The following is a 24,328-nucleotide window of genomic DNA, read 5'->3' as shown; positions in this document are numbered from 1 at the left end:
TACGTTTGATAGTGATATAATTATTATTTTAATCATTTCATGGGTTAGTTTATTTAAAATATGGATGTAGTTGAGTAGGCTCATTTCGTAGTCTTGGTGATTACAGCATTTTTTCTTGCGAATTCTAAAAATGCAACAATAGTTACGCAGAAGTTTTCACGCGTTGTTACCAGGTAGGCCTACTACAAACAGTACATTTTAACAGAAGTTAATGAAAATTTCAGAGCCCTCCATTAATTGCAAGAGTAAGAAAAATGGATGCTAACAAACATAACGTAGAATACGAGCAATACTCTTACAGTGCATTTAAATCCAGCATTGGTCCACAGAACACCATATAATGAAACCAGTTTCTATTTCGTATGAAACAAAAGTAAATATGGAATTATTCACCTCACCCAACATCACGGATGACAGCAAATTAAACTGAATACGGGCAACATATTTGCGTTGTAATTCTAAGGGAGCCACACGCACAAAAGGTCGTAATCGGAACATAAATTCCATTGGTAACAGCCAAACGGTCGAAATTGCAATATTGTGTTTCACAAATGAATACGCTTTACTATAAAAAATAATTGAAATTCTATTATTCAAAGTTCACCGTCACGCTGGCTGGAGCGCTGCTGTCGTTCTCTATTTCTTGCACTTTCGATGTAATGGCCGTGTGTGTTAAAGACTACATACCATATACATTCGCGACACTCACTGCTGTGAAAACGATTACTGCCTGACAGTTGGTGCGACACTAGCGCCCCAAGCGGTGAAAAGCAAAGTACAATTAAATTGTTTTTAATTATTTTTCTGGTTAATTAGCGAAATAGTTGTTACACTTTCGCATTTCAACATTAGCAAACTATCAAGAGACATGAATGATCATGAAATACATGTAAAAATAGCCGAATCTCCCTAATTCTGTGACAATACCTACAACTCCATAATGAAGAAATACTTTGAATTATGTGTATAACTACAGCTTACTCCTCTCATTGTAAGAGAATATAAACATATATTTCATGCATGAAGAATATATTGCTTATGTTGTTTGTTCTTATTATGACAGGTACTTGACACGTAACAACTTTGTAGGGAACCTACTGTTTCCAGGCTTTCACTTCACTCCACTTCTTAATACAAAATATTTTTGTAGATGTAATATCTTTTGATTCAAAAGAGAATGTGTTGCAGAATCAGGCTCAATGTGGAATTGGTTTCTCCTCTGTTGGGAAACAGTTTTGTTGCTTTTCTTCTTTTATTACCACACCTATGTGGTTTTTCCTTCATCTACAGTCTTGGTACCGTAACTTACATGTTATATTAAATAATGTAGGTACTCTGGAATGTAAGTATTGCATTCCATACACGTTTGCGATACTCAACATTCACCGATTTGACATGAAGTATGGAGAAGAAAACTCCCCGTTTTTGAGCAGCTACACGACGCCTTTCTGAAAAAGATAGTTTCTTCTGCTGTTTACTAGGATTATTTGTTCTAAAGAATACGACATAGTTCAGTAAATATCTGTAGATTAGAAGATAGTCGTAAATAAACTGTTGTGATCGTTTGGCAACCTAAAAAAAATGTGGTGTCTCGTTCTTGTTATTGCTGGAATTTATTACTCTACCAATCTGTAGACCATAATTAGGATTCGCTTTCGCAAGATCTCGCCGAACTCAACAGTGTCACATCCTGGCCGCTTGGCGCGCTGCAGTCGCAGTGGGTAACAAAACAAGAGACTGGAGTGTCGCGACCATAGAATAAATATCTCTGGAGTGAGCACTCACATGCGCAGAACAGATTTTGTGTTGTCAACATACATTGCCGGCCTGGTCACGTGATCTCGGGACGTAGGTGTTTGTTCGTATAGCGCCCTGTATATTTAGAATGTCACTACATCCCTAGTACAGACGGATTCTTTTCGTACGTGTCGTGGATTATTTATATATGTTGAACAGACATTTTAACAGTATTCATTTGATACCGGGAATAAACCAGCTACGTAACTTTTAAGGGCAAGTGATATTACATTCAGCTTCTTTGCGATAGGTGTCATAGTTCAGATGCACTCGATTTTTGGTAGGATACCGCACTTTATAGTATTACAGAGCCTGAAGTACATTTTTGCAGTGATAGTCCTGCAAAACGACTTTACAGTACGTTAGTACTTTCGCAAGTGTCCGAAAAACACCGAATTTACCACACATTAGCGATTATATCCCTGCTAATTCGTCCTTTTTTCTTGTATTTCTGCGTATTTATTTTCTCGTTTTTGCGACCTAAAGCACAATTTTTCTTGCTGGTGGCACTTTGAGGTATTTATTTAACGCATTTTAAGAACTTGCTCCCAGTTCATTAAATAAATAGTAGACGGAGTAATCTATATACATAATTGACAAGTCACTGATAAATGCATGGAGGATAGTATTTACTGAAACAACTAACCTCTCCTTTTCCTGTTCCACTAGTAAATTTACGAGAGGAAGCGGTTGTTTATAAGCTTTTGTACGAGCCGTAATATCTATTATATAGTCATAAAATCGTAGAAAAATAGGTCTACAGAATCAAGTCTTAATTATAATGCGTCTCGAAATTTTTAAATGTATACGGTGTCTCTTACTAAAATGAAAACTATAATTAGAGCTATATGGAATGTACCCATGAAAAGTTACTATCCCTCCTTTCACATATTTTTCTTTGCATCCGTAGCAACAACGTAATTCACCATCGCTATTACACTATCAACAAACGGTGAAACACAACAAAAACTCTTGGTATTATAAACTTCAAACGCTGCAGAAAGCACACAGGCACAGCGAAGTCCCGAGATCACGTGACAATCCTGGTTTAATGTTGACAACATGCGCAGAACGCAATGCTCACTCCAGAGATATTTACTCTATGGTCGCGACTGTTACTTTAGATTGTGACGTTATGGCACATATGACGTGAAGTGCCGAATAGCTTCCATGCCGCTAGGGATGTTAATGTAAGACGGAAACTAGTTTCGTAGCATTGAGTGTCCTAGGTGATCCGGTATCGCGGCTGTTTGTCAGAATCTGGTGTCAGTGTTGAAATACAGATGTTGAAACTCTCAATATCGCTATTTTCTAAACATGCTATGGACGTTCGGTGTTAAATAGGAGGCCCGCTCTATGCCAATGCTACGACCCCGTGTAACTTTAAAAGGTCTTTGCTGGAGTTTCTTCCAGCGCTCTGACGGCCTGAGAAAGGCCAGGCAGACAGCAGTCGGTGCTGGGTTTCCCGGCGTGCTGCGGCGCTAGCTGGCTCTTTTGAACCTGGGGATTCCCGGGCCCAGCCACTGGCCGCAGCCGTTGCACAAGCGGCCGGAACCGCGCGGAATTTCCCTTTGGAAAGCCTCGCCTAACCACTCCAGCCGAAACGACTCCAGCCACAGCTACGACGACTTTTTTGTCTTGTGCGTAGTGCAACCTACCTTCCCCGTTCCCACCTCGAAAGTAGGCGACTGGACGTTGCGGTGCAATTCCCGACGAGGTATAAATACCTGCCGGACTGTGACTCGAACCATGATTCTGTCAGAAGACGGGTACTGACAGACAAGTTTTGCAAGGTAGGGGTATCAGAAGAAACAGACTCTATACTGCACAAAGAATGCCTAGGGTGAGGAGCACTTAAGTGTAAACAAACGCCGTTTCCGCAATGTACTATGGGACACACACTGAGAAGGCTCTTGGCGAGGTTAAATCCATAGAAATGTAAACACGTCCAATTTCCAGTTGCTGGCAACACCTTTCAAATGCAGGCGGGCATTGCGTCCCAGTGAGAGTTAACTCCAGATGTCACCTCTACTTTTTCGTAGATATAGCTGCACTAAACAGAGTTATTGGCTAAAATGGCTGGCAGTGACCAGGACGTAACGCCCAAACGAAACAAGCCGCTGCTTGGAGCGCCAAGGTGAGGTCAGCGCACAGCTTTAAGATAAGTGTAGAGTGCGGTTCACAATTAGTAGCGAAAACTGAAAAGGGCGGAAGCGGGGCAATAAATGGGACGTTGATTTTTTAGAATCGCCCCTAGCGTTAAAAAAGAAAAAAAAGGTCGTGTGTCTAGACTAGAGCCTCCCGTCGGGTAGACCGTTTGCCGGGTGCAAGCCTTTCGAGTTGACGCCACTTCGGCGACTTGCGCGTCGATGGGGATGAAATGATGATGATTAAGACAACACAACACCCAGTCCCTGAGCGGACAAAATCTCCGACCCCGCCGGGAATCGAACCCAGGCCCTTGCGATAGACATTCTGTCACGCTGACCACTCAGCTACCGGGGGCGGACGCCCCTAACGGTGACTGGAAAGTATATACAATTCTATTTGGATCTGTTCTGCTATTCCAATCAGCCACCATATCGAGAATCTTCTTATATGAAACATGTAATGCAAGAGTATGCTTTTACAGCACTAGAACCCAGTATTGTTTGGGTGCTCAAGTTGGCACTGACAGGCCACAAAATATCTGCAATATGAACTGCTCCAACTTCTAGTGAATAAGGAGACCTATGGAGCCAATGCTCTTAACCCTTACCCCGTGGGGTGACATTTTGTAATGTACGTACCATATACTACAAGATTTAAAACGAGATTAAGGAGATAATTATTTGAAAATTTTCCTGTAAGGTATAAACATTTACTCCAGTGGTGTTTAAATACTCCTCAGCGATTTTATTGCGCTTTGTCAAAATAATAATAATAACTTCCATGCATTTTTTTAAATATTACACATAAACTGTTAGAAAACTGAATTTTACTTTCTAAACACTTATGGTATCTGTGTAGCACATAAATTTTACCATGAAACTAAATTCCAGAGATGAAACTTGCACATAAAGACTGCAATCTGTAGGACAAAAAGAAGTCTGCAAAACTGACATTCACTACTGGGATCTACATTTCCATTTGTCACCACTCAGGATACATTTGCTGTTAACTAACACTAAGTACCTTATTGGTGAAACAATAAGGTGCCCAACAACATTGTCCTGAAGTTCTTCCTCTGATGATACTCCAGTTTGTCAGCAGAATTGTGATCACTCACCATACAAATTGTCGTCTTTTTCGTCAATTTCTTGATCTCTATCATTTACATGTTCCTCTGTTCACCGACTACCAACTTCATCAAACACAAGATTGTTAAAACTTTGACATTCCTGCAGACACGTTTTGTGCTACACTAAGAAAACATGTACGTAAGTTCATGTGGCACGGTCAAGCCGACCCCAACATGTGTCAACAACACATCATTAACCTAATAAAGAAGGTGGTAATGCAACAATAAAACATTATAGAATTGGTGATTTAAGGAGGATAAGTTAAGTACACAAGTCCTCCACCCGAATTTACCTTCAAGAAGGAGTTCGAAAATTCTCCCGCAGTGAGAGACCGTGCCTCGCGAGTTAACGGTTATCAGAAAGCGTGCACATTGTACACATGCAGATATACTACTTGGCCTCGGGCAATTTTGTCTACAATCTGTTTTTCATGTTGTCAACACATGTAAGTGGCATAAGAAATATATGACAATGTGCATAAGATTCTTCCTGCAGATGACCTGTTTAATTGTTCTAATTCAGGTGAATAATGCTACACACGTGGATGAAAGTAGCACAGCAGTATTATAATACAAATCTTTCTACACGAAAACCGTACGGCACTCAAACGAGTGACCCAATTACAAGTGAGAAACGCAAAGAACAGAATAGGTCAACAAATTTTCACACCTGAGTAGCTACATTATATACCTGCCTGACACCAACACAAGCAGAAAGCCCAAAAATTCCACAATGTGTGGGGCACAGCTGAGAGATTTTCAACACAGCCAGCAAATGACATTGATGTTTTACAGGTGTTACTTTGGACTACACTGGATAGGAAGTTAAATGGAAGATATGCAATGTACCTTCCAAATAATACATCATTCATGCCACATATGCCAGGATCATGTAACAGGAATGAAAAGAACTGCAACTCCACAGGCACTGCTGGACTGCATGGTAGAAAGGGAAAAAAGGAACCTAGATGTTTCGACCAAAACATTTGAGGCTGCAGGAAAAAAAAAGATTAAAATCTTTGATGCTGATTCTGATATGTCCCTAGACCAGCCGGAAAAAATATTGCCCACAAAAAGCAACAGTCAAATTTTTGTTGCAGTCAGTTTCAATCTATGACCAATTACTTTGATGTTATGTATGGCTAATGATTTCTCAAACAAAGAAAAAAATAAGAGAGATACAAAAACATCTGTATACACAGCACCTACGCTGGAATTTATTCGCCATTTTCCTTATCTGACCGAGTGAACAATTAGATGTATATCAGAGGACTAGAGAGCAAGAGTGTTTCCTTAGGGTGCAGTGTCATAAAATCAAGAACAATCTGTGATTACTTAACGTAAGAAGAGCCACCATTCATTGTGTTCTGTTTCACTACTGTTAAGGTTTATGTTTGCTATTGGAACTGTTTCCTGTTATTACAAATGCAATGCACAACAATAAAATATGCCAAACTGTCAGCTTCTTCACGCATATTTCCCGTCGAACTACTTCGTGAATCTTGTGACTTACCTCCACATGTGTAGCAGTCTCTGCGGACGAATTTGTCATGTTTGATGTACAACTTTACAGTGGGAGTATATAACAAATTTTTGAGAAAGCGAACATTCTTTCAAATTTCTTACAATACTTGTTGATTCCATTTTGTAACCATTTATCCTTAATCCCCCTGCTCCTTTTAGTTGTACAGACGTGTTCAGGAATGTCTACATGCATGTTACAGCACAGCAGTTTTATTTGTGTTCCTCATACTGATTGTTTTGCCAAATTTCTGACTTCCAGGTTGGTACTCCACATATACTTTTTCCCATTCTTTTTCCAAACTCTTGCAAAATTTTTCTGAAACATTATCTCCTCCAGTATTTTGAACCACAAGCTGAAGCCTTAGCAGCAACATAATGTCGGCATATCTACTTCCAAGAAGTAAAACTGTACATGAAAAACTAATCTCATAAATGCATTTTTTTTTTTTTTTTGCAGTCTAAGAGTTGAATTGCAGACATTTTCTATGTAGAAGAGTAACTAGCACGGAATTATCCGCTGATTACTAATATCTCAACTATCACACCACACATTACATAGTGCCAATGACAGTATGACACAATAATTACTATTGACAAAAATTTATTTCCATCTGTAAAATGTCACTTTCGTTTTGCAACGATTGGGATCTTTTTTTTTCCACTTTCTAAGGAAGCAGAAAGAGAGAGTGCTAACTATGATATCATGTCATGCAAGCATGTACTGCCTGAAACCATTTTTAATAAACATTCACGTATTAAACCAAGAAATATTGGCACGGTACTTGACACGACACTATCTTCATCTATGTTTTGCAAACGCAAAAATATGTAACCTTCACAATGATCAGTCAATATCATTCACCTTGGTAATGTGTCAAGATAACAGAAGATACTGTAAGTTACATACAAATAGATTTTGCCTCTATGACAATGACAGTTTAGGAATGGGAAAAACAACACTCATTATAATTAACAGCATTTTATTCAATGCCTCTAGCTTCATCTTAAAATAGTTGCACTTACATACCAGTATTTACAAGATGATACACAAAAATATGTTATACTGACTGGCAAATACAAGTTCATAAAGAAACCACAAAAATGTGGCTTCATACAACGTGTAAATATAGATTAACAGTTCAACAACTTACTAAAAAAAAAAACAACAATTACTTTCAACAGGCAGATATCACAAACTTTAACAGTAATACAGTCATAAGTTATTTCCAAAAAGTTAACAATATAAGGCAGTGACAACTTCAAGTTTTGAACTTTCATTTTGCCTGCAAAAATCTGCCTGCTTCCTGAACAATATACAATGAACTTTGCAACAATGATTGTGCATCTCAGAAAAAGACACATAAGTATAGGCATTAGATGAGTAATAAATAACAATGAGCACCGAATTGTAATGGACAATGTCACTTTGAAATGCGTGAAAAATGTACAGTATGTATATTAGTTTAAAATATGCAGGTACAGTTCTTAACAAGCAGAATATCCCTGCGAACAGTTTGCTGTTGAACAATATCTCAGGAAAAGTCACTGAATCACATTACAAATATGTCTTAAGGCCCTTACAATTAATTTAAAATTACAACTTTCATAACTGCAAACAAACAAATTTATTGGCAGTGAAACCTTTTCCTAATAATGAGCCAAATAGAAATTTGTAACCAGATCTTTCATCCCAAGACTAGAATGGGATTCAAAGGGTAGGTGACGGATAGAGCAGTTCATTTAATGTGGAAGAGAACACAATACTACTTTCTCATTAGTGCACATTAAGCTGCCAGGATCCGGATAAGCATTCTAGAACAAACTAGAATGACATAGGTAACAATCCGACCATCTTTTCCACTTTTCTTTCCACTTTATTGGACCAATAATTTATACAATCTCTGTAGTCCTCTGATCCCAAAGTACATAGTTATTCTCAAATAGTGATTACCAGAGAATGGCTGCCAAAACACTGAACCAGTCCATCCACCACAAGACAATTTGAGTATGGCACAGGAGTCAACTTCCCCAGTTGCGTACCTTCTCAGTCACAACCGAGCTGGTGGCTCACTAAGCCACATGTAGCCCGCAGTCTTTTCGTGCCTCTCTAGGCAGTGATGTCGACAGGCTGCCCGTTCATTCTCAGACTGCTAAAACCAATGTCGCGCCCAACCTGGTACATCTGCTGGTCAGAAAAAAAAAAGAACACAATCAGTTCCTCAGATCTCAAAACACCCCCTCCTCCTCCTAACAGCCTAAAAGCAGCACTAACGGACAAAGGACCCATTTACACTGAACAAACACACTACATACAGGACAGTCAAATAAATAGGAATGGCAGATTTGCACAAGAAATACTGAGCCAAAACGTGGGCACAGATTACTTCGACCTTCATGCATATATATTACACACCATAATATATGGTAAATAAATATGAGAATGGTAACATTCTCAGGATGTGCAGCAGTAATTGCTATCACAGATGACAACTCAAGAGTCCTGTCTTTCAAACTCTTTCATTATATTGCTTGTACCTGTGGTGTTAATCAAATTTGTACTCTTTCATCATCAGGTACAACTTGAAAGGATGCAAGCAGGAGTAGCTACTATAACATTCACCACAAATGCATAATTTGTAGTAGTTTCAGCATCTCCTTTGTTCCAGCAAAATTTGTTTAAGGAACATAGGACCTCTCAGTATTTTAAGCCATGTCTGAGACTTAGATACACGCCAAAATACTTGTGACCAAAAGCAAGAAAGACAACTCTTGGGAGATCTATAAGGGCTACCGATGTAATGAGTTATTTCTGTCCACACGTGACAGTCTCACTACATCAGCCTACCCATAAACCCTGAAGGGATACTAAAACCCTTCAAACTTTGCACGGGAGCCTCACGACTGTGCACAGAGGGACCCGAGACGGAGCAAAGGAAAGGTCACAGTTCACGTGCCAGATCAGGCGGCAGCACCAGCGCGTCTGCTCACCTCAGCGTCACTGTCGTCACTATCTTCTTCGTTACTCTGTTCGTCATCCGGTAGCGGCCTGGGCTGCGCGCCGTGCTCTCTCAGCTGCCTCGCGAGCGCCGAGTCTACGGCAGCTGCCAGTTGGTAAGCGGTGTAGCCAGCATACGTAGCTGCCTCCAGCTGCAGACCCGTTGCCAGCTCCTCCACCAGGAAACGCGCCACATGCGCCAGGCCCAGCTCGATGCACAGGTGTAGTGCTGTGCGACCACTCTTCCCGTCCTACAAAACATACCAGAATTCACTGCTTAATTCTACATTTTTGGGTGTCAAATTACACTGTGGTGTAAATTGTCTCATTTCTTCAGTCACTAGTACAAATACCACCAGGTAAAAATTGTAAATTTAACATTATAGTGCCCACAGAACTGGAACAACTAACACAATAGCGCAATATCACACCTGTAAAGCTGACTATATATAGTCATCCCCCTTATTTTCCAGGACGTTTAAACAGTTTACTCCTAGAAAGCTGCTTGAAACTGAAGCCAAGCACTTTGAGAATTAAGAATACAAACAATGTGACGTAAGTACAACCTCAAAAATGTTGTAAAGTTAAATATGGAATTGTGTAACTTACACTGTGTTCAATGTTTTATAAAGTGTTACTAAGGAGAGAATATTTGCCTCTGTCTTTAACAGGAATAGAAATTTGAACACTATCAGCCCAAAAGCTTGCTGGGGGAGAAGACATTTGAACCACAAACATTTCTGATGCATAGGCCATGACAGTCTAAACACGTACGTCTTATCGCACCATACCAGGAGAGAAATTGGCCACAGTAATCAATATGTCATATGAACAATAGAAGAAAGTGTTGAATAGTAATTACAAGAAACAATCATGGAGCACATAAAACTATTGCAGGAGTGTAAGTGGAGTGATCACCGATTCGAAACTTGCTCCAATGGCGAAAAGTTAGTGTTGATGTGCAATCAACACTAACGCAGGAATTCTCTCTAGTAATTCACAACCAAGCATGATTTGTTTTGTGGGTGGGGCGAAATTAGAAATACCATCCAAAAGATGGAATTACGTGTGAATGCAGAACTGTCTAGTCCTTATAATAACATAAGAACTCTGATTTCCTAAAACAGCAATAGTTGCCGTTTTCCTCACGAGTCTCAAGGAATATGTTTAGTTTAGTTACGCGATACTGTCAATTAACTTCTACAGAATTCACGCAAGTATATCGATCACTTACTTTGGCATTGATGTCTGCACCACACCAGACAACCAGATGCTTTATGACTTCCACATTGCCACTCAGTGCTGCCATGTGTATACACATCTGACCTGCAACAAAGGAGAAAAAAACCTCGTTACTTTGGAGTCTTGGACCCTGACTGAATTTAGGACAGTGTATGTCCCACTTAATTGGTTATTTACTTCCAAGCTAACTATAGAGAAAGTGTCACTGAACTACAACAATATGACAATGCAGTAGCTAGAAGGCTACTCTTCGATAACAGTTACCTGACCAAGTTTTACGTTATCTCATATTTCATTAAATGAACAGAGCTTTGTAACCAAGTATCAAATGGTAAGAAACAACAATGGAAACTGAATAATGAACTTATTATAGTGGCTTCCGTCAGCTGAGGATAAGAACAAACGAATGGGGTACTCGGGAGAAGATACTAATGGGCATCACCGTAACTATTGGCAGTTCAGGGGCAGCAGAAGTTGAGTTCCTTACTCAGTAGAGGTTCAAGACAAGAAAATTTAAAATTCTCCCGGTAATGACAGACGTGGTGAGCCATGCGGCACGCGCCATAACCGAATCGGAGCGACGTGACGAGGGCAGCATTCCAGAACAGGACGAACCGACAAAAGCACGCACCCGAAATAACCCGCGCCCAACCATGCCAAGGCACAACGGGTAGCAGCAGCTGAGTCAGGCAACCAGGTATTCTGGGACCCTCGCCTCTGCCAACCGACCATTTACTTCTACAACACGCCTCTCTCATCAGAAGTGATGCTATCTTTGTCGATCGGATGCACAGCGCGAAACTTTCCGATGGTCAGACTTACTCCTACACGCTATAGCGCAGTAATATGTGCCGCCTACACGTAATACTAACGTAAAACATAACAAATGAGGAAAATACGCCGTTTTTCTATTGGTTGGTTGTTTGGGGAAGGAGACCAGACAGCGCGGTCATCGGCCTCATCGGATTAGGGAAGGAAGTCGGCCGTACCCTTTCAGAGGAACCATCCCGGCATTTGCCTGGAATGATTTAGGGAAATCACGGAAAACCTAAATCAGGATGGCCGGACGCGGGATTGAACCGTCGTCCTCCCGTTTTTCTATCACAGCACAGTTCCTGTTCTGGCAAAGGTAGCCACACAAAACCTTAATGTTGACATGCGCTTTGTAGAAATACGCTTCACACCCTGTTCAATCTGCTTCAGAACAGATCGATTTTCACTAACCCAAGTTTCTGCAAGCAAAGGCATTTGGCATTTGATTGTGCGTGCGTACAGATGAGGTGCTGGTGTGGACAAGCAAACGTCGGCTTTGGCGTGATCTCCGTAGCGGAGTATGGCAAGAGACATGAAGCAATCAATTACTGATTGGTAGAAAACTTAATTCGAGTATATGACAGTCAGTTTTCGTTCGTGAGATTAAATCTCAACCGTGTCACTGTAAGGCAAAAAGAGTTGTTGCGTACATAATATTTTTAACGGAATTCAATACAATTTACAGACATTGATTAAAAACAAATTTTCCTAGTACCAAATACAGAAGGGGAAGAAATTAGGATATCTACTGCAGGTAGTAAGATATGAGGTATGTGAAGTCGAGTCTTTTACGCGATGTTACAGTGGTACGAGTGGCAGTTTCGAACAATCCTCCATCTACCTGAATTAATTATATCAAATCATTTGGATATATATTCAACCGAAGCGTAACTTAATGTGAAATGAGTTTTCCGTTCCATAAACCAGTCATTACACCGCACACTAGATTTGCCACTCATCTTTCGCAACACAATGGAAAATCGTTATCATCCATGCTCCACATATTTGAAGCACTCTGTTGGGTGTACAAGGATTTTTTGACGTATGGAGGCGATGAGAATTTGCGCATGCACAAACCACGCACACTATACCCGATAATACCAATCTGGTGGGTCCGTCTGTCGCACGTATTACACGGGTAGTGTGAGTGACGGGAAACGAGGACACCCTTATCATACATAAAGGATTCCACTGAAGCAGTGAGTTTATTCACAGTCTCAAGACTGCGGTTTATCAGACTCAATTGGACAAGTGAGAGTCGGAAACAGAACTCCACGTGGAACATGCGCAAGCGTTGCCAACTGCTACGAAGCGGGAGCAGAAGCATGTGGGTACGTGAGCAAGACAGAAAACTGGCTACGCCGCATTGTATCCTCGGCTCCCCTCGTATAGCTGTCTTGAAAGCGCAAAGACCACAAGCGGTCGTAACACGTGTACACTATTAAGATGTCGAGAAACGTGCAGACCTTAAAATCCACACACGTGCTTTTATTTTAGGCCATACGATATGAACGGCGTAATGATATGAGCTCTTAGTTAAAACTTTCGTACATACAACCAGAAAATGTGAATAAGAGTGTCGGTGAGAAACTGATGTCAAATCGGACAATCTGTACTTGCCACTGGAGAAGAATCTCTGTTTCGCTAATACATTTTAGTGCCAACCCGTTTCCCTGCTGTATGTTTAGACACAAACAATGAGCGTTATATGGCTAAACGCCATAGTTACTTCAATCTATCGGTAGATACACATGTTAACAGCACATTCTCTGTAAGCTATCACTTTCAGAAAACAATAGCTTAGGGACACTGCTTCGGGCGTGTCCACATCGGGTGGCGCTATTAATGGTTACGCAGATCATCGAATTGCATCGGGACGGCTATTTGATTACCAATCGATAGTATTCAACATGCAAAAGGGTACGTCGCACTTCCACCATTTACTAAGGATGGGAAAAACATAGGTTAAAACTGATTCCGATGTTTTAGTTCTGAATAACGGTATTTTTCGGTAACTGTTTTATCTCCATTATAAGAGGTATTTTTATTTTTTATTGAAAACAGGGTATAATATCGATATATCAATTTACCTCTGCGGTGATACCAGAATTTTTGCTTTTCATAAAACTCTTTTTAAAAACAAAGTTTGGTTGGAGGTTCTGAGGCTTCTGGAATGATATTGATGAAAGGAGTCTACTTACGAACCGGGACATTATAGAGTATTTATAAACAGACTGGACAATAAATACTGGCCTACGGATTAATGCATTACTGAAAATTTAGCTATTGTCACGTTAATGTTCCTGGTAAATATCATATTCTGTCTACTATCTAAATTGTTTAACTTTTAGAAAGAGCATTTTTGGTTTTGTCAACAAAAAATCAACTTTATTCACATTCCCATTAAAAATCGAAGATACATATCTGACTAATAAACATCGAAGTAATAAAGAGAAAAAGCTGCAAATTTTACCCGAAAGCTTATTAAACGTCTGTCATTTCTATGAAATAATACAAAACAAAGGGAGTTATGGCAACAATAACAAAGAATTCATTCATAGCTTGCAAGAAAAATATAACTTAGCTTATCTGCGATGTGTGTGTGTGTGTGTGTGTGTGTGTGTGTGTGTGTGTGTGTGTGTAGAATATGCTTTTGTCTGCTTGTACCCCTTGGAAATGGTTTTCAGCCTTTAGCATTGAATATTCGATTTTCCATAATAGTGATATATTCGATTACAACACTACCGCCGAGCAGAGATTTAAAAAATTAGACTCAGAGGAGAACACTGGTGTTTTTTTATTTACCTATTTTATTTGATATTTTTGTTCTATATCTCTTGGAACTTACAAAGTAAAATTCTGCAGGAGAACTATTAAATCTTTGTTCCGTGTCTACTTTCATTGCTTGAAATATCAGCAATTTCAGAAAACAGTTATTTAGAACGGTTTTAAACTGTCAAGTACTCGAGATGAATACAACAGATGTGAATGAAAAACGGTTGGTCAGAAATAACCGCCATCCCTGTGCAGTGGATGCACGGTATAGATTAGCAACACTACGCCCTAGCGCTCATGTCCGCCATAGTTCGGGAACGCAGATGCGCTGTTCAAGGTCCGGCCAGCACACGTGGACACCAGCTGCAGATTGTTTTAACGGTGCAGGTGCGTCAGAGCGCGCCATTCAGCTGCCTGTGGGAAGTCCGAAGCCCGCTGCAGGGTACATGTTTCCCATTTCTGCGGGGAAGGGAGCGACGAAACAACAGCCGTCACAGGTTTTCCCACCGGCCGTCAGCGGCAGCAAACAAACTGCTATCAAGCACTTGCAATATTCCCCAAGGCTTGCCTGCACTCAACGGCCGGAACTTTGCAATCCACTTGCCGGTCAACAGATGGGTATTGCATACAAGTAACCGCTCTTCAATCTTCTCCCAAGTGATGTACAAAAGGCATTCTGAGTTGAAATTGTCCCAAATTATACTCTGCAGGTGGCTTGAAATGACGAGTTACGCGACTAACAACGAACACCAAATGGCTCTGAGCACTATGGGACATAACGTCAATGGTCATCAGTCCCCTAGAACTTAGAACTACTTAAACCTAACTAACCTAAGGACATTACACAACACCCAGTCATCACGAGGCAGAGAAAATCCCGGACCCCGCCGGGAATCGAACCCGGGCGCGGGAAGCGAGAACGCTACCGCACGACCACGAGCTGCGGACGAACACCAAAAGGAATGGTCGACTGGACCAGCATACCAAGGTTATTCGTAGTCACTTAACATCTACTCTCAACAAAGGAACAAATATATTAAAGATAACAGTACGAGCTTCTTTTTACCTTTGTCTATACATACCAACGGGTTCACCCGGCAGAGTATTGTACGAGGTGTGGCTAGAAAAAAAACCGGGCTAGTACTGGTGAAACAATAAAACGAATGCAATAAGGCTGAAAGTCGCGTGGCCTGTCCCGTGACTCTCGCTCCGCCTACTGCTCGAGTTTCATCTGCCTCCTGCACTCAGTCTGCCCGTGGCGTCTGTTTTAAGTAGTTGACGTTTTGTCTGTGCGTCGGAAAATGTTGAGTGTACAGAAAGAACAGCGTGTTAACATCAAATTTTGTTTCAAACTAGGAAAATCTGCAAGTGAAACGTTTGTAATGTTACAACAAGTGTACGGCGATGATTGTTTATCGCGAACACAAGTGTTTGAGTGGTTTAAACGATTTAAAGATGGCCGCGAAGACACCAGTGATGACACTCGCACTGGCAGACCATTGTCAGCAAAAACTGATGCAAACATTGAAAAAATCGGTAAACTTGTTCGACACTTTCCTTGTCAACTCCTGTTAACTCAGACACTGCTCTGATTGTTAAAAGGCGATCTTGTCGAACAAGTTTACCGATTTTTTCAATGTTTGCATCAGTTTTTGCTGACAATGGTCTGCCAGTGCGAGTGTCATCACTGGTGTCTTCGCGGCCATCTTTAAATCGTTTAAACCACTCAAACACTTGCGTTCGCGATAAACAATCATCGCCGTACACTTGTAACATTACAAACGTTTCACTTGCAGATTTTCCTAGTTTGAAACAAAATTTGATGTTAACACGCTGTTCTTTCTGTACACTCAACATTTTCCGACGCACAGACAAAACGTCAACTACTTAAAACAGACGCCACGGGCAGACTGAGTGCAGGAGGCAGATGAAACTCTAGCAGTAGGCGGAGCGAGAGTCACGTGACAGGCCACGCGACTTTCAGCCTTATTGCATTCGTTTTATTGTTTCACCAGTACTAGTCCGGTTTTTTTTCTAGCCACACCTCGTATTCTTTACATTACTTCGGCAGACTAAGTCTGAGTTCGTCACTGAGTAGCTTGTTTACATAGAACAGCCTGCACCACACAGCAAAATAAACTAACGGATTTGAAATACAAAAAAGCATAGTAATGTTGCTGGAATTCACAAATTCCTTTCTGATAATTTTTTTTCCCTTCATCTTCCATCTATTCACTTCTTCCTGCAGTGTCACACGACAAGCAGTAAAGCTGGTTTAGTAACCGTGCTCCTGGAAAAATTAACATCCAGACCGACGACAATACTGGGAGGGGCGAGTTGGGAAGAGGGGGCTACAATTTCATACAAAAAGTATTGGTCGAAGTGAATATGACACCGTTAAATCACAAAGTATGACCATATAGCAAACATCAATGTCGGGGGAATTTGTTATGTCCTGTACGTGGATATCAAAATATCCGTCAAATTGGCCTGTGTAAAATTACGTAAAGGTGCCACTTTATCTTGTACACACACCTGCGTGTGTAATTACTATGAACTACAGTTCCCTTATGCCACATTTTAAGTCGAAGTTGATTTTCAGTACGGGAGACCGAACTCTCTATTCTTTGGGATAGAACAAGCAATCTGCTCAGACGCTATTTCTCTTTTACTTATACATCGTTGCGTGTATGCGTGTGTGTTTCCTGTCAGTCATGACCTGCAGTACAGTCCAAAATGGAATTGAATTCCACAGGTCAAAACACACCGGCCCGTTCCTTGTATACAAGAAGGAATTTATCTTATTAAATGGCGCGTATGTTGAATTAAAACTGAAATATGTGGTCAAAATTTCTAGTGGATTTATTTGTCCAGTACGAGCAGGCAATCTTACGTTTAATTCCAGTCCTGCATCTGTGAAGAAAACAAATACCGTGATAACCAACCAATCGCCACCGAAAACTGAATGAAATCTTGCACAGTACACTCATGCGCCGTAGCATTCCACAGTACTACTAGTAGTCCACACTTAGCACTAGACAGTGTACGGGGAGAGGAGGGGGGGGGGCGGGGGATTGGTGCATGAATGTGAGATGAGGCCGTAATGACGTAAGCCAGGCGCTGCGCCGTTCACATGCGCTCGTGAGCATGAATGACGCTGTACCCAGAACTCGGCGAGACAAACAGTGCCGGGAACTGTGAAATCCCACCGATCGTCAACATCCGCCGCGTCCGGAAGTGGCGACCGGACTTGGGCGGAACAGTTCTGTGGAACTGCCCTTGGGAGTGCCGTAGGCACGGAACGCTGGCTAATTAATGAACTGCGGCCGGTGTGTTGCGGAAGCCTGCCGGTAATAATTACACGCCACGATGAGTTCCGCCAGGCCACACTGCAGAGCAGAACAGTGAATGGCTCCGCGCCGCATTGGCGGCTCTCTTCCACCCACGCACCTGGCGGACCCGGAGCTCTGGCGGAGGTCACGCTACATTCAGGGGCTTCCCTCCAGCAGAATCCAGCAATCGGCCTCTCTCCCAGAGCCTGTATAGTTCATCGGACACGGATACGAAACCGCGCGGGAGACGGCGATGCCAGACACTGCTACGAACGGCCACGAACTTCTCCTGCCTATCGCAGTAGCCTCTATGCTGCTCTCTAACATAGCTTACATCTCTATCGAAATAATCAGCATCCAGATGCATAAAAGAAATTTATTTTTTTAACCCGTTTTGCCGCGGGATTAGCCGAGCGGTTTAAGGCGCTGCAGTCATGGACTGTGCGGCTGGTCCCGGCGGAGGTTCGAGTCCTCCCTCCGGCATGGATGTGTGTGTTTGTCCTTAGGATAATTTAGGTTAAGTAGTGTGTAAGGTTGGGGACTGATGACCTTAGCAGTAAAGTCCCATAAGATTTCAGCCACATTTGAACATTTTAACCGGTTTCGGGCACTTAATGCCCTTCTTCATAAGGCTATAACCATCGCATTATTTGCGAGTGTCAACTATAAGATATATACAGCAAAATGCCGTGGCCATGCCGGTAGTGCCTGTACAAAATGGTATTTTCATCAAATAACGGAACACGTACTACGCACAGTCATATAGACTAGCACTTGAAAGGATGCTTTCAGGTTTCATCGACTTACGACTATTTGCCCTCAGAGTTGCACAAAAATGAGTTGCTAATTACTGAGGAAAATAGTACAAAAGGGAATCGGTAAACTCTCGTGTTTGCGGCTGTATATTAGAAACCTTCAACGCATGGCCGCTGAGCGTTATAATCTTAGTTAATAAACAGCCGCGGGCTGTTTTAGCACCAACAATAGCGAAAAGAACCGGGAACTTAGACAATAGAATGTTAAAAAAAACACACATTGATTACACCCTCTTGCCAGCTCTCCTTCATATCAGCATTCACAACTCCCGTACCCACGTCTTTCACTGTTAACTACCAATGAAGATCATATTCGGTCCAACTCGGCTCTTACATTAGATGCAGCACTAACTGCTCTCGCTAGTGCCGTAACAACGTTACTCGTCCCGTCTTCCGGTAATTACCAGTCCAGGGCTGCCAACTACCAGCTCCGTGACCCGGTCGGCTTTCTACCAGACGTGCCGCTAGCTCCGCTGCGTAGCTTTCCCGTTCTCTATTCGGCTGCCAGGGATTCCCAGCGGACGCATAACTTTCGCGCCGTTGCTTACTTCCTCTCCCTTCTCCTCCACTAGCCCGCTCACAAAAAAAATCAAGCCCAAGAGGCACGCCCCGCCATGTCCGCTGTCAGACTCGAGGGGCATATGCGCACTAGGAATAGCGGAATTTTGTAGCAGCGACAACTTTTTGGCGCAAGCTACTTGCCGACATTGGAAATAGTTTGTTAGCACAGACCACATTTGGAAAGCAAGCGGTATAGCCTAAGTGGTGCGTAGAATGCTGAAAAAAGCAACAACAAACTTACCAGATCTCTACCATAACTAAAAGTAGGGTGAACACCCTTACAGCTCCTAAACGAAAGAATCCTCACAGTAGCTTCGCTCCACTATGGACGACAATCATCAGCCGTATCTTCCATGGGACTGTTCGTGATAATGTACAACAATTATCTCGCTCGTGCCTCGTGATGCCAATTGAGGAGCTACTCGACCGAATAGTAGCGGCTCCGGTCAAAGAAAACCATCGTAACGACCGGGAGAGCGGTGTGCTGACCACACGCCCCTGCTATCCGCATCCTCCACTGAGGATGACACGGCGGTCGGATGGTCCCGATGGGCCACTTGCGGCCTGAAGACGGAGTGCTTTTTCAGACATATATTTAGTTCTTCCTTTTCACTCCTTCCTTCCAACAATCAGAGACGACATAAATATAGTCATCAAACGTAATCATATTCCCAAAGTGATTGTTATCAACTTCCCAACCTCCCTTACCTATTTAGCATTTGCACTCCGAATGCTGTCACGTATTAACTCTTGCCATACCAACTGCCTCAAAAATATGTCGACAGTGGTGGCACAGTACTGCGTCTACAGCCTCCTGACGGGAGTCTATGAAAGGTCTCGGGTGGGCTGCAAGCCGGCTCTAGCAGGCCTACTTCGGCGCAGGAAATCGCTGGCGCCGCGAGTGGGTGGTCGGAAAACCCGCTCAGACCTTGGTAGCGCACTTCCTTCTGGCGACCAGAATCACAATCGGCAGCCGCTGGCGTTCAAACGCGGAAAACGACCCGCGACCTACAAGACAGCAGTCTCCTGAATAAGTAGAGTTGCAGCTCACATAATGCTCTGCAAAAAGACACATGCAACGTAATCAACCAGTGCTTTGAAATAAAACATCTTACAGGCTAACAACGTTTCCAACGAAACTAAAAAATACAAGAAATACCTCCGTACCGACTTGACAATGCTATAAGATGGCGCCACTATTCTGTACAGCTTTCTGGAGGATTCGAATTTTTTTTTAATAGAAAATGCTTTCTACTATAAACTTATGCAAATTTGTGGTTGCCCATATCGTGATGTTAAAATAACAACTAGAATCGCAATATTCCATTTACTTTTACAACTTGCACTTTCAAGAATGAACTCTCAAACTGCCATTATTGTACAGTATCAACTGTGGAGTATTTCGGAACAAATGAAAATCTATGCCAGGCCAGGACTGCAACCCAGATTTCGCGCCTGTCGCGAGCGATCACCTTGGCCACATCCAGTACCTGAGCACAATTCCTCCATCCTCGCGTATCTATACTCCCTTGTGCACGCACTTCACCGTGACTCTCACACATGTTGAGATTGTTTTCTCTCCTCATATTGCCTTGCCATTGCATGAAATACTTTCGAATAACCATGCATGTGCAGTAGTAAAGCAATATTTGTACCTATACAGAAACTACATTCTGGAGTGTCACTATGAAACATTTCGGAGTTCGCGAACTGTTCCTTTTCGTCTCGAAGTCGCAGCTACGGCCTGCATACAATATAGTATCAACAATTTGCCCGTCGCGATGACGGCAGCCAGTGAGATGCGGCGAAAAAAAAAAAAACACGCACAATACATAGCTGCCGACCTCTTGATCGAGCTTTGTGTTACAAACTTGCTTGTCGTTAAAATGGTGCTCAAATCGGAACAAAAGCCGACCTCAGAGAGAGGATCTAAGTGTTGGTTGTTTATATTAATGATGTCCAAAACCTGATTACTTTATTAATACCGACAGCTGTACACGAAGACTTGCAGGTTTATTTACTTAAGTCTGAAGAATAACCCACCCAGTCACAATATCTTTCTCACTTCACTACACGAGAGCAAGATAGCCGTTAGAGGAGAATGCATAGAGCAGCGCTTTCTATGGTAATTGCATCACGTCTTCTACTGAGCACTTACCTGCGGACAGGAAATGACTACACACACACACACACACACACACACACACACACACACACACAGGGAGAGAAATATCTATTACAGCAGGCGCAGGGTAGGGACCTTTTACAGCTGCTGGAAGCGGCAGATGTGCAGCGAGAGGCCTGGGGATTCCCGAGACCTCGATGGCTCAGCGGCGGGGTGGGGGAGGAGGGGAGGGCGCCGACTGCCCCGCTCTCACCTGCACGCCACAGTGCGGTTCGCAAGTCGAGCGCCCGCCAGCGAATTGCGGCCACCGCGATCTCAGTGCACGTGTATCGCTCCGATACACCAACCGGCAGCAGGCTGCCTCGCACAACACCAAAGAGATCTGTCTACTGTGGTAGCTTCACTCCCTACACGCTCGTTAGCACAACAGCAGCCGTCAGCGAATAACCGATGTAGCGCTCGAAATGTATCTGGTAGCCACAAACTGTACTCTCTCTTACCGGTTCGTTAAAGCTTGTTTATTTGAGTTGGCAGCAGGTACCAAAAGGCCAGTTAAACCTACACCAGGTTAATGAAGCGTTTGACAGACTACCATAGCCGTGCATGGAAGAGGGAGAAGCTGACGATTGCTAGTTTTCCGCTAGTGCAGCATGGATGTGTTAGCCACATCTGTGCAACTGCATTGTAAATATCCACGCAGTAACGTGCTTTGCTGGGATACAATAACCTTATCTAGTGTCTCTTTTCGACATTCTATGGCATAAGTACACCCGCCACACGGAGAAACAAAACTCACAACGGACACTAATCGTAAAAGGAGCTGTTGGGTTACTGCTATGGGATATTTCTGTAAACTGTTGTTACCCTGAACCGTTATAGGCAACTGTACAGTCGTAATCCGCTCTCGTTTGTGTGAAGCGTTTGTGAAATGAAGCAGATGCCACGAATAAAACAAATTACCTTCAAATTCGCTGCCTAGTTTTCTATTTAATTCACGGTGTACAGATTTTCTGAATTGTCTATAAAAACGCCTTAACAACTTGATGACATGGAAAACAGAATTAGCTATTAGCTAGAGCAAAACTCGAATTATCAGCATCAATAGCACAATTCTGCCATAAACTTAGCAGACAATGCTCAGTACAAATATAGCACGCATGTATACTTATAAACAGGATAATACGGTGACATTCTCACAGAATTAAAAATTTGGAACTCACAAAACGTCCACGAGAACATTTAGAAATGTGACAGTCTTCTATATGCGTTTAAACGTACGAACATTATCTGACATCAGAAAATAATAGATACTTGAGGCCAGTGCAACACATTCAGCACGAGTTACAGTGAACCAGCGGTTTAGTGGAACACATTAAGCATGAGTTACACTGAACCGCGTATAACCGGGGCGGAGGGGGGGGGGGTTCTATACCCACCTTTCGAAACTGTATTCTGGTCAGCTACTTTATATATTAAGGTTTTGAAAAAACATTGTTTTTAATTAATTCTTCTAGCAGATTCCATATGCGTTTTTAATTTTTCCGTTATATTTAATTCAATACTTGATGTCTCAGCAGCAGATGTCACTTCATCCAATGAATGTCATACTCAATATTTCCAGGTTGAGGTTCTTCCTTACACATCAGTATCTCTTTAAAGTATTTTGAGAGCGAAAGTCAACAACAATAAACGAAACTTCAATTTTTTAAATTTTTGTGGTGACCATAAAGTCGGAGTATATGTTATTGCTGGCCGTTGTGGCCGAGTCGGTTCTAGGCGCTTCAGTCTGGAACCGGGCGACCGCTACGGTCGCAGGTTCGAATCCTGCCTCGGGCATGGATGTGTGTGATGTCCTTAGGTTGGTTAGGTTTAAGTAGTTCTAAGTTCTAGGGGACTGATGACCACCGATGTTAAGTCCTATGTGCTCAGAACCATTTGAACCATTTGTATATGTTATTGAGAGTGCACTGATACTTCTATGTGAGAGCTGAAATGCATTTTCAGGTTCTGGACTCTACTTTCACATCAGCACATTTCTAAAAATTTTGATGTTGATATAATTCAACAACAATTAGCGAATTTTTAAAACTTTTTGGGGTGTGCACGAAGTACCCCCCGCCCCGCCGGGGTAACACGCGTTACGGATAATGCCTTGGTATTGCTAGTGTTAACCGCAGAACTAGCAGATCGGTAACAGGCCTTCTTTCAAGTCTTTTGCAAATATTCTCCGCTGCACCCCCACGTAACAACTGCACGCAATCTGTGTGTTAACGAACTGAGTCGCTCAGGTTATGCAACCGGCGAGAGCCCGAACGTTAGAAATCAAATTCTTCTCTCCCGTGCCGCCCCTTCTCCTCTCCCAAGACAGAAGTACCAATTCAGCATTAGTCTGAAGAAATTTAAGAGGTAGGATCATACAGGATATAGGAAATTCACACGTGCATACGAAACCACGTTGTGACTGCTCGGATGATGGGTACGCCGTAGTCTAAGGAAACAAGCGAGGCTGGACAATATGGAGGAGGCAGGGTGTGGCGCAGAGGGGGTGAACGCCCGCAGCCGGATGCGCACACGCCGCAGGCTGGAGACGTCTAGCCTCCCCAGCCAGCCCGTCTCAGGCCACCGGTCGATACTTCGAGCAGCGCGGCGCGGCCCATTGTATTGTAAACACGCGCATTCCCGACGCTTGCGTCATTGCCGCCCTGCCACGTGGGCGAGCAACGCCGCGCCACTGCCGACACACTGCATACGTTCCGCCGTACGTCCACAGTGTTGGGCGCTTCCAATTTCAGCTTTCTGTATCGACAGAGATGCTTCGCTCAGCCGTTTCCCCTGCATTTCCATCCCTGCCTGGTAAAGCTCTGCATTACGTAAAAACTCTGCTGGAATTAGGCATTCCTTATAAATTTATGAGTCCTGGCAGCGGGGCAAGAAAGGAAAGAATCGTGCCCAAGAGTACCTTCTCTCATCCGTAGTAGAACTGTTGAAAGCCACTATCCTCAAATGTTTTGGAGACTTTCCGCCAATGCGGAGCTACGAATACGGTTTTGAAGCATGTAGCTGACAATT

At 42.6% G+C, this 24,328-nt stretch overlaps 1 protein-coding gene across 5 annotated transcripts in view; it reads right to left on the bottom strand.

The window, feature by feature from the left end:
* Window positions 1-7,601: 7,601 nt before the first annotated feature.
* Window positions 7,602-24,328, bottom strand: part of LOC126194627 (NF-kappa-B inhibitor cactus) — a 107,313-nt gene continuing 90,586 nt past the window's right edge. For 3 of the 5 annotated variants that reach the window (XM_049932790.1, XM_049932791.1, XM_049932792.1), the window contains exons 5-7: window positions 10,831-10,922; window positions 9,590-9,847; window positions 7,602-8,786 (exon numbers count right to left, since the gene is read on the bottom strand). In XM_049932790.1, the coding sequence (XP_049788747.1) occupies window positions 8,709-8,786; window positions 9,590-9,847; window positions 10,831-10,922 (428 nt within the window). In that variant the 3' untranslated portion in view covers window positions 7,602-8,708. The remainder of the gene's footprint in view (window positions 8,787-9,589; window positions 9,848-10,830; window positions 10,923-24,328) is intronic. The other 2 variants (XM_049932788.1, XM_049932789.1) reach the window with 2 other exon arrangements.

Source organism: Schistocerca nitens, chromosome 7 (assembly GCF_023898315.1).
Source record: "Schistocerca nitens isolate TAMUIC-IGC-003100 chromosome 7, iqSchNite1.1, whole genome shotgun sequence".
Classification (NCBI taxonomy): domain Eukaryota; kingdom Metazoa; phylum Arthropoda; class Insecta; order Orthoptera; family Acrididae; genus Schistocerca; species Schistocerca nitens.
Note: the sequence above shows the minus strand (reverse complement) of the source record. Positions and strands in the feature narration are given on the sequence as shown.